The sequence below is a fragment of the Molothrus aeneus genome, chromosome 13 (genome assembly GCF_037042795.1).
Source record: "Molothrus aeneus isolate 106 chromosome 13, BPBGC_Maene_1.0, whole genome shotgun sequence".
In the NCBI taxonomy this organism is placed as follows: domain Eukaryota; kingdom Metazoa; phylum Chordata; class Aves; order Passeriformes; family Icteridae; genus Molothrus; species Molothrus aeneus.
The window spans coordinates 10,836,908-10,851,562 of NC_089658.1; the positions used below are offsets into that span (position 1 = coordinate 10,836,908).

The 14,655-nt window shown below is 41.5% G+C and overlaps 1 protein-coding gene across 2 annotated transcripts; it reads left to right on the forward strand.

Annotated features, from left to right (window-relative positions):
* The first annotated feature begins 247 nt into the window (after positions 1-247).
* On the forward strand, positions 248-4,078 carry RAMAC (RNA guanine-7 methyltransferase activating subunit). 2 transcript variants are annotated; one of them, XM_066558628.1, is made up of 3 exons: positions 248-326; positions 1,627-1,801; positions 2,935-4,078. In XM_066558628.1, exons 2-3 carry the CDS (start codon positions 1,635-1,637, stop codon positions 3,122-3,124), a joined length of 357 nt encoding a protein of 118 aa, XP_066414725.1. In that variant the 5' UTR covers positions 248-326; positions 1,627-1,634; the 3' UTR covers positions 3,125-4,078. The 2 variants fall into 2 exon arrangements, with proteins under 2 accessions (XP_066414725.1, XP_066414724.1); XM_066558627.1 differs by lacking the exon at positions 248-326 and having other exon boundaries at positions 1,617-1,801.
* Positions 4,079-14,655: the final 10,577 nt, after the last annotated feature.

The window sequence follows — 14,655 nt, forward strand, 5'->3', positions numbered from 1 at the left end:
AATCAATCAATACTGCTCCTGCCAACGCGCTTGGTGTGTAACCCTGACCGCAGGGAACCGCTGCTTCCACCCCTGCCCGCCACGCCTGTCCCGGTGTCCCGTGTCCCGCCCCGGTGTGTCCCGTGTCCCGCCCCGGTGTGCCATGGCCCGCCCCGGTGGGTCCCGTGGCCCGCCCCGGTGTCCGGTGTCCCGTGTTCCCGTGGTCCGCCCCGCTGTGCCCCGTGTCCCACCCCGGTGTGCCCCGTGGCCCGCCCCGGCGCGGGAAGCGGCGGGGCCCGGCCCGGAAGAGGCGGGATCGCGGCGGCGGCTCCGGCGACTGAGTTGCGGTGAGGGGCGGCGGTGCTGAGGCGGGGGAGGGAGGGAGGCTGTGAGGGAGGAGGGAGCGGGAGCGACCCCGCGTCCTCCCTCAGCTCGGTCCGGCCCGCTGTGAGGGGACGGGGCTCCGGCGGAGCCGCCCTGGGGCAGCCAGCCCCCTCCGTCTCTCTCCGCTTGGCCTTGGGTGCAGGAGGGTGCCGGGAGTCCCCGGTACGGGCCCCCGCGGATGAAGATGATATTAACAGGATAAAGTGTTATTTATGGAGGGGAGCACCCCAGCTCCAGGGGAAGCTGTAGCGGCGGTCCCCCAGGGCAGTGCTACCCCCGCCGCCCTCACCCCCACTGCCATGGGCTTGAGGAGCGAAATTCCTTAGAGATAGCCCGTAACAAAAAACTTACGAGGTTAGCTCGTGGCAGAGGAAAGGAGGATGAGTTATTCCTGCGGGAATACCTCCTTCAGCTGCCTCAGGGAGCTGTGCGCTGTCACTGGCGGGGCGAAGCTGCCCGGGGCTCTGAGGCAGCAGCAGACACCGATGGCTGAGGCCGCTGCAGGGGCACGGGGGCTGCGGGAGCACCGCAGGATTCCCCGAGAACAGCCCAGTGACCCGAGACCCAGGCTGGCCTTGGTCATTGAGGGTGTATATTTTGTATATTTTAGCTCATGGGTCCCAGCAAATCTCTGGGAGACAGCAGAAGAGCTTATTCTGGGAATCCAGAGCCAGATAGAGTAAATGCTCTAAATTATGTGGGGCTCGTTAAAATAGTGGGCTTAGAGCCTTTCTGATTTGCTATTAAGAGCAAATTTTGCTGATGGACAGTACCGGGTAACACCAACATGTGAATGGCAAATGCATATATACAAAACTAAGGGAACTAAGGCCTTAAACACAAATCTCATCAGACAGGCATATTATGAAGAAATTTATCATCCTCTTAGGTGCTGACCTTTCCCTGAATCAAGTTATTAACACATAAATTACTGTGAATAAATCTGATTATTTTGCCTGTCTTGCTGGTTATGTGTATCTGTAGGCTTTGCATGATATTCTACCTTAGCAAACTTTTGAAATTGATTGTAGGAATTGTTTTCCTGTCAAAAGTCAGTGTCAGGAGTAGATGGAGAGCATGTTCTGAAGTACTTTTTTCTGTAAGGTATCTATGCTGTCTTCCCAAAACCCAACAGCTGTGTTAATCTGAGTTTAACTTTTCCTTGTCCTTCATTTTCACAGCATGGATAGTTATTTTGGTAGTTATTACAATGAGAGTCTTCATAAATTACTAAAGCCACTTTTGTTGTGTTCATGTTCCAAGTTTTCAGAATGGCCTCCTTGGCTGACATGCCCCCAAATTATGAGATGATGTTTGCTCATCGATTCACGTCGGATGATGAAGAATACCAAGAATACCTAAAACGCCCTGCAGACCCCCCTCCTATAGTTGAAGAATGGAGAAACAGATCTGGTGGCAACCAGAGAAACAGAGATCGGTACTGGTTTTTCTTTTTAATTGTGGTCATTTCACAAATACACCTAAATAATTGATTTCAGAAGAAGTATAAGAGTCTGTTCTGTTCATTGAAGTAGTTCCTTGTTACTCTGTAAGTAACTATGTTTAAGGGGAAATATAGTCTTCTCTGAAAGGTAATGAGGTTTTACATTTTCTCTGTATTGACTGGCAAAATTTTTGCATTGTATATAAAAGAACTAATTATTTGCTTTTTAGTAAAGAATGAGCTGGAACCACTGAACCCATTGGCCCTGGGGTCAGCCAGAAACATTTTTTCAGAGGGGAAAGATGAGACTTCTGCAAAACTAAGCAGCCTATCTTATGTTGGATGATAACTGGCAGGAAGATGTGCAAAGGAACAAGCTGCTAGTGTGATTATCTGTTACTAGCTGTCCAGAAAGCATTTCATTTGTAAGCTAAATATTTGCTGTATTTTTCAAGATTAGCCTGTAATTCTTTTATTCAGTAGAAGTGACTGTAAAATCAATCATCGAATCTGTCTGGCAAGTACATTGTTACCTGCCAAAGCAAAATACTTTAAATTATTTCTTCAAGATGTAATTGTAGCTTTTTACTGAATTTTGGACAGATTTTTGAGGGACTGAAAAACAACAATTACAGCATATATTTATTGATAAAGAAGCAGTGTTTTAGCAGTAGTATGTATTTGAGGGAATATTCAAATTCCAGGACTCAGTGCTGTTAGGTGGCTGTAACTGTACTGAAGCCTGCTTTGCCAAAGCTTTCAGCCTTGAAGCTGCTGGATGGAACCTGGCTTTGATGCACTATAGATGTGCCCAGGGGTTGATTTTTAGATTTATGGTCTGTTTAAGTCTCTCTTAAAACTTCCAGTAGTTCACCTAATGCCTGGGAATAGTTTGTGTTAGGAAACAGACTCTCCAAATGTTGTGTTGGGTAAGAAATTCATGAGTGATCTCAGATGACTGTAGGTATGTTTTCATGAGTTTGCCATATAAACATATAAATATTTGAGTGTATTAACAGTTACAGGACAGTTTTAATGAAAACTGCCAAATGTCAGGGTTCATTATAATTCATTTTTTTAGCCTTGATATAATTTATGTCAGACTTTGATCTATCTTCTCATTGCAGGTTTCAAGATGGCAGATACTTTAGAGGGGACAGATACAACTGGCAAGGTGACTACAGATCTAATCAGAGGCCAGATAGAGGCTGGGGTAACAACTACCAGCAGCACAGACAAGGACAATCCTACTCATCCCACTATGGACAGTATGGCTACAACTCCTACAACCCAGGGCCTCGTTACCATCCCTACTGAAATCCTTGGGTTGAAAGTCCAGTGATGCTATGTAACAAATTCAGTTAGATTTTAGTTTTCTTATTTTTTCCACTGTTTTATAGATAACTGAAGAATCAGTGTTACAATGCAGTGCTGTTTTTCTGTAGTTTGAAATGAAAAAGGGAACTCCTTTTATGAATAGTAAAAGCGTATTATATGGGGTTTGTTTAGAGTCTGTAGATTTTAGATTAAATTTTTAACTCCTTCTTTTGTCTGAATATATATTGTGCACATTTTTTCTTCCATCACTGAGATTTCTCTGTTCTATTTTAGAAACCAAAATAGGTGAGGGAAGGACAGGATAGCTGTGGTTTGTATGCAGCCTGGAGCAGTGGCATATTGCCTTAAGATAGCTCTTTTTGAAACTAACATGCTGTGTCTTTCTGTGGAGAGAATTTTTTAGTTTGGCTTTTGAGAGTGAGAAGCTCAGTTTGGTTTGAATTTCAGATGCCTTAAAACTGAGAAGATAGATCCTATTAGTGAAATATTTTATGGGGGCAGCATAGTGTCTGTTGACTCAATGGTTTCTCAATGCATTTGCAGTGTTCCTCTTAAAATGTGGTCTAAAAGTTGGATAAAAAATAAGTAGTTAAATACGTATCTTCTTGTAGCAGTTCAGTGATATATAAGTTTTACTTGAGAAATAATATCAAACTTAGATTAATCTGCGTCATCTTCAAATAAATTCGGTGTGTGTGTAATAAATTTTGGAATTCCCATTTCAGTAAAGCTGTAAAACTTCAATGCTACTGTAGTTTGTATGAAACACTTTGTGCGTGTTCTAGAAAAAAAGAACTATGATCAGTACTGGTCTGTACTTTTTTCTGTACGGGAAAATAGCATAAACAGTGCAGAGTGATACTCAGTTCTTAGAATTTAAGCTGTATGGGGTTTTTTAAGTATTCACACAATAAAAGTATAGTTCACATGTAAGGATGTTTCTGAGTATTCCTGCAACTTACTTCTGAGACATTCAGGACTGCACCTTTGTCTCCTCAGCCAACAGCTGAACAAGGAGCTGCACTGACAGCTAAGTGCTAACGGTGGACAGCTGTGGGCTTAAGTTAGAAGAATGGCCTACTCAGCTGCAATCAGAAGGATGAGACACATTGTGATTAATTAGAAGTCTGGAGTGTTAATCCACTGTCCACATTTTGCTCTAATAGGGTCAGAGTTCCGTGTTTCCCCATTTCGGTGATCAGCTAATTTGTATCAAGGGAGCAGTGCGTGTCTTTGTACTTGACATTTTCTTCAGCTGCTGTGCAGAAACAGGGCCCCATCCCTGCTGACTGCTGTAAAAGTCATGGCATTATTGATAAGGAGTGCAAATTAGTGCATCTTGATTTAAAGACAAAGTACAGAAGTCAAAAGCAGAGTCCCCCAGCTCATCAGATGCTTTTAAGAGCGAAAGGGTGTGTTCACACAGAAACAGTCACAGTGTGTAGCTTTTACATAGGCTGTGGTACACCAGTGTCTTCACCTACCTGCTAAGGATTTGTTTTCTGCTTTTCATATGATGCTGTTAGCTCTGATACAGGACTTAATCTCCTGCTCCCTGAAGTATTTGCCTTGAATTCAGTTAGAAGTCTTTTCACAAGAGGTTTTTTCCTCTAAGGAGCTCTAGTGGACGAAATGCACTCCTTTGAACCCTCATTAATACCGTGGGGCTTTACAAAGGGAGAGACAAGATCATGCAAGGTTCTTACATCTGCTTTGTGGAGAGCCTGCAAGTCAGTACCCTTGGTGAAATTCCCATTTAATTCAGAATCGTGTGCAAAGTGCCAAATACCCCCGGCTCTCCCTCCAAGAAGGGAGTGCATCTCTTCCTGCAAAGAGCCTGATACTGCCAGCTATGCCACGGAAGTCAGGCTGTGCCAGGATGTTCTTCTTCCACACCATCTGGAGTAGCAGCTCAGGTTGAAAGGAAACCCAGCAGAAAGAACAGATCTGCTTCATCTGTTGCCTTTCCTCAAGCTCAATAACTATTTTATTATTTTAATTATCTTTCAGCTAGTGAGTAAAGAGTTCTAGCAGGGTTTGGGTGGGAAGGGACCTCAAAGATCATTTAGTTTCAACCCCTGCCATGTCTTCCCCTAGACAGGTTGCTCAAAGTCCCATCCAACCTGGCCTTGAACCCTTCCAGGGATGGGGCATCCACAGTTTCTCTGGGCAATGTGTGCCAGTTTCTCACCAGCCTTGCAGGAAAGAATTTCTTCCCAGTATCATCTAAAGCTGCCCTCTTTCAGTTTGAAGCCATTCCCCATTGTCCTGTCATGACATGTCTTTGTTAAAGTCTCTCTCCAGCAGCCCCTGGAGGTACTCTAAATTCTCTTAGGAAGAAAAGAGCACCTCTTGTGAGGAGGGTGCTCTAAGGTCTTCCCAAATTCTTTTCCAGCTCTCTCCCTGTCTTCATGACAGCATCATGAATCCCACTTTGCTGGCTGTGCAGCAAAGCATGCCAAAAAAATGCCAGGGGGTGAAGCATTCCAGAAAATGGCAACTCCAATCTTCAGCATTGTGGGTGAACTGTAGAAGCAGGCAGATGAGGATGGTCTAGGTGGAAGTTATGAAACAGAAATCACACATTTCCTGGTCTTGGTTCTCTTATTCTGAGTTCCTTGATTGAGATCAGGAGAGAGACAGGCCAGTGTGACTTCCCAGCTTGTGTTTTTATATTCATGATTCCCATATGCCTTACCAGCAGCTCTCAATTCAACCTTAAGGGTAATTGTATTATTCACAAAACTTTTCCTTGGAACAATTACGGCAAGAATCTAATTTGGGGAGGTGGAAGGAGAGGAATGCATTGCTAAATACATGCACCAGACAGAAAGACAAATAAAATTCAAAATATAGTACCTAATTTTCCACTTAGATTAATTGTATTTATGATAAAGTCCAGTTAACTGTCTCTGTCAAGCTAAACAAAACCTGTTGAGTATAGTCTGCAATTACAGTTTGTGCATTACAGAGTGTTACAGGTGATAAAACTGGAGCTGGGAAACTTTAATATTTGCAACTTCAAACACCACAGAGACTGTTTGCTTTAACTATGCTGGAGATTGCAGAGTAAACATTAAAATTGAGTGTCTGGAATCTGACTTTAGGAGATCTCTTCCATCTGACATTTGCTCAGACATCATTATTATCATGAATAAAACAAAGGCAAGTGTTATGTATTAAAAAATGACTGCCATGTTACCAAGAGTGTGAATGCAAAGTTCTGGATAGGGCTTTGCAGCAGTTCTAAATCCATTCCTGAACACATACAGTGATTTTGCATGGCTTGTTAATTGATACTGAAGAATAATCTTTCTAAATTACAGGTACTGTAGCAAATAATTAAGAAAAATCAATAGCTTTTGTACAATTTCTTGACTAGCATTTTAAAAAATGATAAAGGGTTTAAAAATCACAGCTAAGCCCCTAGAAACTCAAATGCAAAAGAACATGCACAGTAAAAATAAAACAAAAAAAATCTCACTGTGATTTTTGAGATCCAGTTTTACAAGTTTTCAGTGCTATTCAACCTCTATTTAATTCTGTCTGTGCAGCTGGGAACAGAAATGTGCAGATGTGCTTTGAAAGGTTAGTTAGAAGCTGAACTACTTTCAAGAAGCTCTAGTAGAGATTTCAGACTGGGTATACAAACACCATTTGCAATATAAATATAATCAACATCCAACTCCTAGAACAAGGAAGATATTTTATCTACTGTTGAAATATATTTTAATATATTGCAGCAGTTATACATTTGAATATATTTAAACTGATGCTATTAGTTTGCTAATAAATATTCTGCTTAACTAAGAACATGTCCACCTTTGCTTCATACTGAGATGTTGGAAGGGAAAAGCTTTTTGTATCAGATTAATGAGAAGGTTTTATCTGCCACCATCACTATTCCTTAGGTAAAACAAAAATCTCTGAATTACACAACACCAGGGAATTTTTCTGGCTGATCCAGCTGTGCTGTCACACGTTCTCTAACGCTCAAACAAGAGGAGTATGAGCATCAAGCAAGAAGGAAGGGAAAGAGGGACTGCTCCCTCCTGCAGGTGCTGACCACCTTGGGAGGAGTTTGGCAAAACTGCATCTCCTTTGCCTTTCATTTGCCAATCAGGAAAAATTGCTATAATCTATCCCCTTGTCCCTGAATGTTAGAAGAGAGCTGCATAACCCTGCTGAATTATGCACAGTGCTGATGCTCTAATGCCCAGAAGCTAAGCAAGATTATAGGGCAGATCAGGTTTCCCTGAAAGCACCTAGGGAAAATGCAGCCTGATTCCAGACACACAGAGGTAAACCTAGAGATCAAAACCAAGTCCAGTGGCTCCAGCACTGCCAGGAGAGTCAATGGCAGCTGTGCTGTGGTGGTGCACAATAATCTTGCCTCTCAAGAGGCTTATTTTTCCATTAGGCCCTGCAGGCTGGAATATTTTTGTGTTTACCATGGCCTATATTTTTCTTCAGAAAGCCTGGACTGCACTTAGTGGCTGTCAGTCCTCATTTGCTTGTGTGAAACAGTGACACCAAAGTGTTATTTCTGTACAGCTCACCCCTAAGTACCCTGCCCTGCTAAAATGCACATTTGCTACAAGAGATGGTGGAAGTTGCTAATGCCTACGTTTTACTCCAAGTCTAATAAACACAGCAGAAGAAATGCTGTCACCATCCTCAATGCATACCTTCACAATAACTTCTGTGTTATTTGTGACTAGCATGACAACTAATTAGTGTTGTCTTTATCCTAACACAGAGATGCCTTTTTAAAAATCAAATCATACTTCAGCTGGCTTTTCACCCCTGAAGTATGGGCTCTCTTTTATTTTGGAGGGTTTTGTTGTATATTGTATAATTCAAACTTTGCTTCATTAATAAAAGTACTGCTGAGGTAAAAGTTAAAAGCCCAACTATATTGCAAGACATTTCACACAGCTTTTGGCCAGGTTTAGCATGATCAGAAGGTGGATGCTTTTTGTTCAAAGTCGTGCCTGAAGTTTGTTTCTGAAAAATCCCTGAAATTATACATTTTTCTATTGAAAGTGTGCTCAAGAAAGATAAAATTACGGTAATAATTGCCAAAAGCAACCAGCCCCAAATGATTACATATTCTTTTTTACGTATCAAGAAAATGATTTTTTCCACAGCAAAGGCCTGGTTTTCAGTCATCATGGCATCTTGATTTATGAATGCCACTGAGAGCTAAACCAAAGTACATTTAAGAATACTGCTTCAGTGGTTTTAATGGTATGAGCATTTAAACACAGCATAGAAAAGCTCTGGAGTTTAGGTCTGTTTAGCGCAAGAGCTCTGTGGGGACACACACTCTCCTCAGATCAAGCTCATATTACTCATTAACAAGCCACACACTTGAAACACAGGCTCTGAAGTGAAGCTGAGGGAGCATCAAGCCTGGGGTACACATATGCTCCTCTAAACCCCAGCTAAACTCCTGTAAGAATGAAAAGGAGCTTTACCTTAAATTGCCAACATGGGCAAATCCTATTTCTCCAGGCTTGTGGCTCAGAGGATACTTCCATTGGAAGGAGTAATTTATTTTTATGTTCCAAGAGAAAATGGGAGTGGAGAGGTTGTTACAGTGCTGGCAATGAAGGGAAGGAGCATGGCTGAGCTAAAGGATTCTTTCCTGGCTGTTTCCCCATGTGTTCGGCAAAGGAGAGTAAGTGTTGAGATTTGACTGCTGCTCATCAAGTGACTTTATGGCCATATCACAACCTGGAGGATGGGAACCAAAAAATAAAAACCAACAAAAAAACCCCAAAAACAAAACCAAAAAAACACCAAAACCAAACCAACAAAAACCCAACCAAAAAAACCCCCCAAAAAACCCAACAACAACAACAAACCCCAAAACCAAAAAACAGCAACAAAACAAATTCCTCCCTCCACAGGCTCCAGGGATCTCCCCATCATAGAACAAGCTGGCAGAATGCAGAATCTGGAAGCAGTTAAGCAGCTGCCTCATTACATTGGCAGGCTTAAGTCCTTAAGTGAGGTGGACAGATGCAAGGGACAAGAAACAAATCACTGTTTATTACATACCCTGCAGTCTGGGCAAATCCAATTGAAGAAGCTCTTTAGACCCCACCCAGTAGGATTTTAGCTTTTAGAGACAAAATGGATTTAGTGCTAGATAATAAAAGCTAAGCCTAATCTTCCTTCTCTCCACACCTGCATTAAATATATTCTTACTACTAACCTAAAAATGTTTTTTTTTAACCTGGTACTGTTTTTATTCTTGCCTTCCTATCCCTGCCACTTCCTAGCACCAGGCCATTTATTTCAGATACAGCTTTTTTACTAGTTTCTCATATTCTGAGCACTTCTGAAGACAAGAACTCTGAGAGCTACTTTAAAATTCTAAAAAGACAATTTTGCCACAGCTCCAGTTATTCTTCCAGAACTACAAAGAAAGTGAAAAGGATGTTTTCAAAAAAAGAACCAGACACGCGTGTTACATGCTCGGCTACAAATCACATTTAATGTTTTTGTGTCTCAGCTTCCATCTGTAAAACTGTGGTTCCTTGCCCTGTTTTCCTCTTCTGTGCTCTGTATTTTGGCTACAAAACCTACCAGGCAGCAGCTACTCCATATAAAGCCTAGGTATGGTGTATAAATCTCAGCTGGGGTCTGTACATTGCAACACAATGTATTAGAAACATTCTGGTGAAGAAATTAATTTGTTTGTTGATTTTAAAATATTTTAAAATATTTTTAACTAAACCCAAAGATACTGTGAAGGCAGTGACTCGTTTTAAACAGTGTCTTTATGTCACTCCATAGTTATATAGCATATGGGATTCTGCAGCCTAGGAAGCTCTCAAAGCTAGACCTGGAGTAAACACTAAGTGATTCTAATACTATGGGTACAGTAGAAAAAGCCTTAAAAATTTAAATGGCATAAGGATATTTAAATTATCATAGCTAAGAGGTGTGGGCAGTCCAACACTGAACTATATAGAAGTGATTAAAAACAAGGGGACAATCTACTCAAACTAGATTTCACATGAATAAAACCTGTGACAGTTACTGTATTGAATGTGCTATTCATGTATATTTATTGATTTTATAAACATTCTCACACACACCATACAGTAATAGCAAGGGTGAGCAAAATTCCAGCCTTAGAAGTATTACAGTATTTGCTCTTTTTAAAAAAACCAAGTAGATGCAAAAATGTTAATGCAAACAACTAAAACTACATCATAAAACATCTGAGTTTCAAAAAAACATAAAAGGTAAAGTTGTTCTTTGCACCTACAGGAAAAGAAAAGAAAATACAGTGGTAAGGGGAGGAATGGATGAGTCAACTATGATGGAAGAGGGGATGTACTGGTGAACAAAAAGAATGATAGATCAGCTATTGCAAAAAAAGTCTCTTATCAGAAATAAAGTTTAAATCCAGAAGAGTCTACTGAAAGGTCAGTGTCCTTAGTAGCTGAGAAGAGGAAACCATTTAACTGAAGGTAAAACAAAAATCATTTTAAAGTCATTTGCAATTGATGAGAACTGGAAGACAAAGATGGCATCACAGATCGTTGGCAAGAGAATTCCTCCATATGGCATCTATTTCTCATTAATGCTCTGGGGGAGGATCCTAGACATCCCAGCAGGTCCTGTCGTGACTTTGGATTCAAAGCTGTCCACACACTCAGCTGCTCTCTGGCTGAACTCCACTTTTGCTGCACATAATGCAGACAGCAGTGCCAGGAATACGGGCTGATGAACAGCTCCTGCCTCTTCCATCACACCTCCCACACTACCTTTGAAAAGGTGGAAACCTCTCCCTAACCGTGCCACCCAAGACACAGCTCAGAAAACCTTCACAGATTCTTCCCATTTTCTACTACTAGTATAGAAGCTTTCAGTATTCCCTCTGGAAGCTGCTCTTTGAACCCCTGGAGCTCATTGCCAATTCCTTCTCCCAACAATAGCTTAAGCCTGAGAGCTCTTCACCCACTACACTGTTTATCATCAGCTATGGATTGGTTATTTTGGGACAGCTTCATTGCAGAACAGTGCGTGGCAGTGACTTTGTAGCATTTTTGTCTCTGCCACTTGGGATTAAAGCAGCTTATTCTGAGATCCCAGCTGAGTTCAGGATCCTTACAGCACCTACCAACATCTCTATGGAGCACATTGCTTGTAAGAGACAAGATGAGTTTAATATGACAATCTCAGTAAATTACACAAGAGTGCCTCAGTTTCAAAAGCTGAGAGGAGGTTATTAAACAAAGAAAATTACTGTAGGTAATAAAAATCACTGACACCTCAGTGGGAATTGCCTGGGTTAATACAGACAGGGTGGAGAACACTCAAGACTTGAAAACAAGAAAAGGGTCAAAGAGCAAAATTTATTCAAATTCCTATGGATTAAGCTGCTAAATAAACCACATTTTTTCCTATGAGCATAACAGATATAAATACATAGGAGCAGTCAGTCCACTGCAGCATGCTGAGAGCCCAAAAAAACGTTATAAGGCACGAAGGATCTCGTGTGTGCAACATCTGCACCACAACCGGCGCGGGGCAGTGCCACGCTGGGGCTGCCGCTCCGGTGTCCCCGTGTCCCTGTGACACTGCCAGCCTGCAGGCAGAGCAGGGCCCTGCACACTTTGGTCACAGGGCTGGTGATCTGCCAGCAGCTGACAAACTGCAGATTCACATGCACTAACAGCAGGGCCTTCTGTTTTAACTTAATAGAAAAACACTATAGCAGAATCACTGATCTGTAGCTAGGATTTTATTTAATTCGTTAAATTGTTTACTCTGTGTCCACATCTTACTCCATTTCCAAGTCAAATTAACACATCACTTCAGACTAGGATAAGCAATCCATCCTGAATACTGATACAAGCCAGAACGTGATTACACTAAACTCAGTTTATAAATCTTCTTCATTGACTCTTTGTCAGGAAACTTCATTATACACAGAAGGAAATAAAGGAATAAACCAAAGATCATATACTGAAGAAACAACTAAAATGGGTATTTTAATTCATATTTGTAACTTTCTAAGAGCTTTCACATTTATATGGCTTTCAATAATACTGATTTTGACAAAAACCATTTTTTCTTCTGTGAAAGCTATTAACAAGAAATTGAAAAGCTCAAGGAAAATGAGGTTCCATTTTTCCCATTTGTGATGAGCCTACTCTGACTGTGCAGTGGGAGAGGTATTTATCATGCATAGCTTGTCCTCCTCCTTGGATGCTGTCCTCCAGTTTGGACTGGAAGCACTGTGTGTTAGAGGATCATTAACCAGAGTCATGTACATCATCTCTCTCTCACAAATGAACACTGTCAACACTGCAACAGCCACAGAGACACTGCATAATCAGGGCCCAATGCACACATTGTGGCTCACACACGACAAAGCAGACAGACTAAACTGCACAAAAGAAATCTGGTTTTCCCTGAAACATACTTGTTCCAAAGCAAGGCAATAGCCTCATAACTGCTGCAAAGCACAGACCCTACACAGACACCTCTGGCCCTGAGGGATCCTGCCACCAAGAGCTATCACAAAATTCTATTACCTGGCTTCCAGATGGACAATGTCCTTATCCCTTGGATTACACAAAGTTTCAAGCACGTGACAGGAGCTTTACACTGTGAACACATTATGAAAGAAGACTGGAGACAAATACCAGGTTACACTGCCTTGTTCAAATCATGGTGTAGGGAATGAGTATTGTTTCATGGAGCAAAGACATGGGTCATAGAGCCATGTCACATACTGATTTCACATCCACACAGTCCAAGAAAACACCAGCTGCATAGATTTACAAAGCAATCAGATGGCATGCTGAGAGGTATAGAGGAATATGAAAGAATTGTTTTCTTCACACTTATATTCCTGTCTGTGAGCTCTAAATGCAGTTCTCTCTGACCACTACTGCACTGCTAAAATTACAGGAAACTAATTATTGAAACTGAATTAATGTCTGTTAAGTTTTTCCCACACAATCCTGTCTCTTACATGGCACTCTTGACCCCTACCATTCTGGAAATCATTTTAGGTTCCTCTTTTTGCCATAAAAGAGAGGAATGCAATGCAGTACTGAAGAGAACTGAGCAAGATTTTCATCTCCTTCCAGGAGTCTCATGATCCACTCTTAAATCTTTTTCCATTACTATTTAATGGTATTATAATTACTGTTATTCTCCAGCGTTCAGAATAATCACAAAACAAATACAAGCTTGATTATGCTCATATCATTATTTGTATTACAGGGCCAACAAGAGATTTTGAGCTTTACCAAAGGAACAGCAGAACATGCATCTCCAAGAACCCCCACTTAATCTAGAATGAGAATTTGTAGGTTATTATAAACAGAAAAGACTGGAGAGAAGGGGCAAAATACAGAGGTTGGTATACCTTGTTTTTATGCTCTTACTTTCTTACTTTAGAAGTCTGACATTTTTCTTTTGAAAATATTCTTTCCTTCATGAAAATGGACACCTAGTATAAGACATATAGGATAATCAGCAGTCTTACTCTCTAAAATTGGCTCAAACCTTATTGTTTAGGACAAGCTCTTCTCTAAAACCCTTAAATACAGTTATCTCCTCTGCTGCCAATCCAACATTTGCGACAGCCTCGATAGCTTATTCTCTGCTGCCAAACCTGCCTCCAGTCACACTTTTCTGGTGCAACTAAGGAGTCACAGATTTATTTATCCTCTAAAACTGTGGGCTGTATTTATCCTCTAAATCTGAACAAGCATGTAGCAGTAGAGCAAAGGCTCCTTTGTGGAGAAAGCATATAATCTGGAAGACAGACGGGTGTCTCTCCTGCTTGATGCTGCTCACAGACAGCAGAGCAAAGGAAAATAAGTGTTTGATTCACTCTCTCACGCACTACACCATCAAGTGAGTCAGTTAATCAGAAAACCTGATTTAACCATTCTCAAGTGATTTCACTTAAACTGTGAAGTATCATCCTCTTTTGGTATTTGCACTTTCTCCAGCAGTGGGGCAGGTCTGAACTTCAGAGATGAAAGGTCCCAATGATGGGCATGAATTTATCCAAGTTAAAATTTACCTTTAATTAACGTCTTTATACTTTCTTTTCTGACACAGGAGAGCACGTCTCATATTTAGAAACAGTTTTTAATACAGTCCAGAGTTCTCTTCCCCTGCAGAGCCAGCTCACCATATCCACTAACCTGACTGAGCATTTCTGGCAGCAGCTCCTCCTGGTGCAAAAGGCTGGAGGCTCCCAGGGCTGCCAACTCAGCTTCAGCTGAACCTGGGGGAGATCTCACAACACTTTGGACAAAGCCCTGTAGGTAAGACAAGAGCTGGGAGCAGCAGTTGGCCACCCCTGGTGTCAAGGAGATGTGCCAGCCTCTCACAGCAATTACAAAGTGTTAGTCCACCAACACAAAAAAATATTGGCAAGATGTAGCTGCCTTTGTAGAATCAGTTTACCTAAGATGGGAAGACAGAATAGATGAATTACTTACGAGCAGCTGATCAAC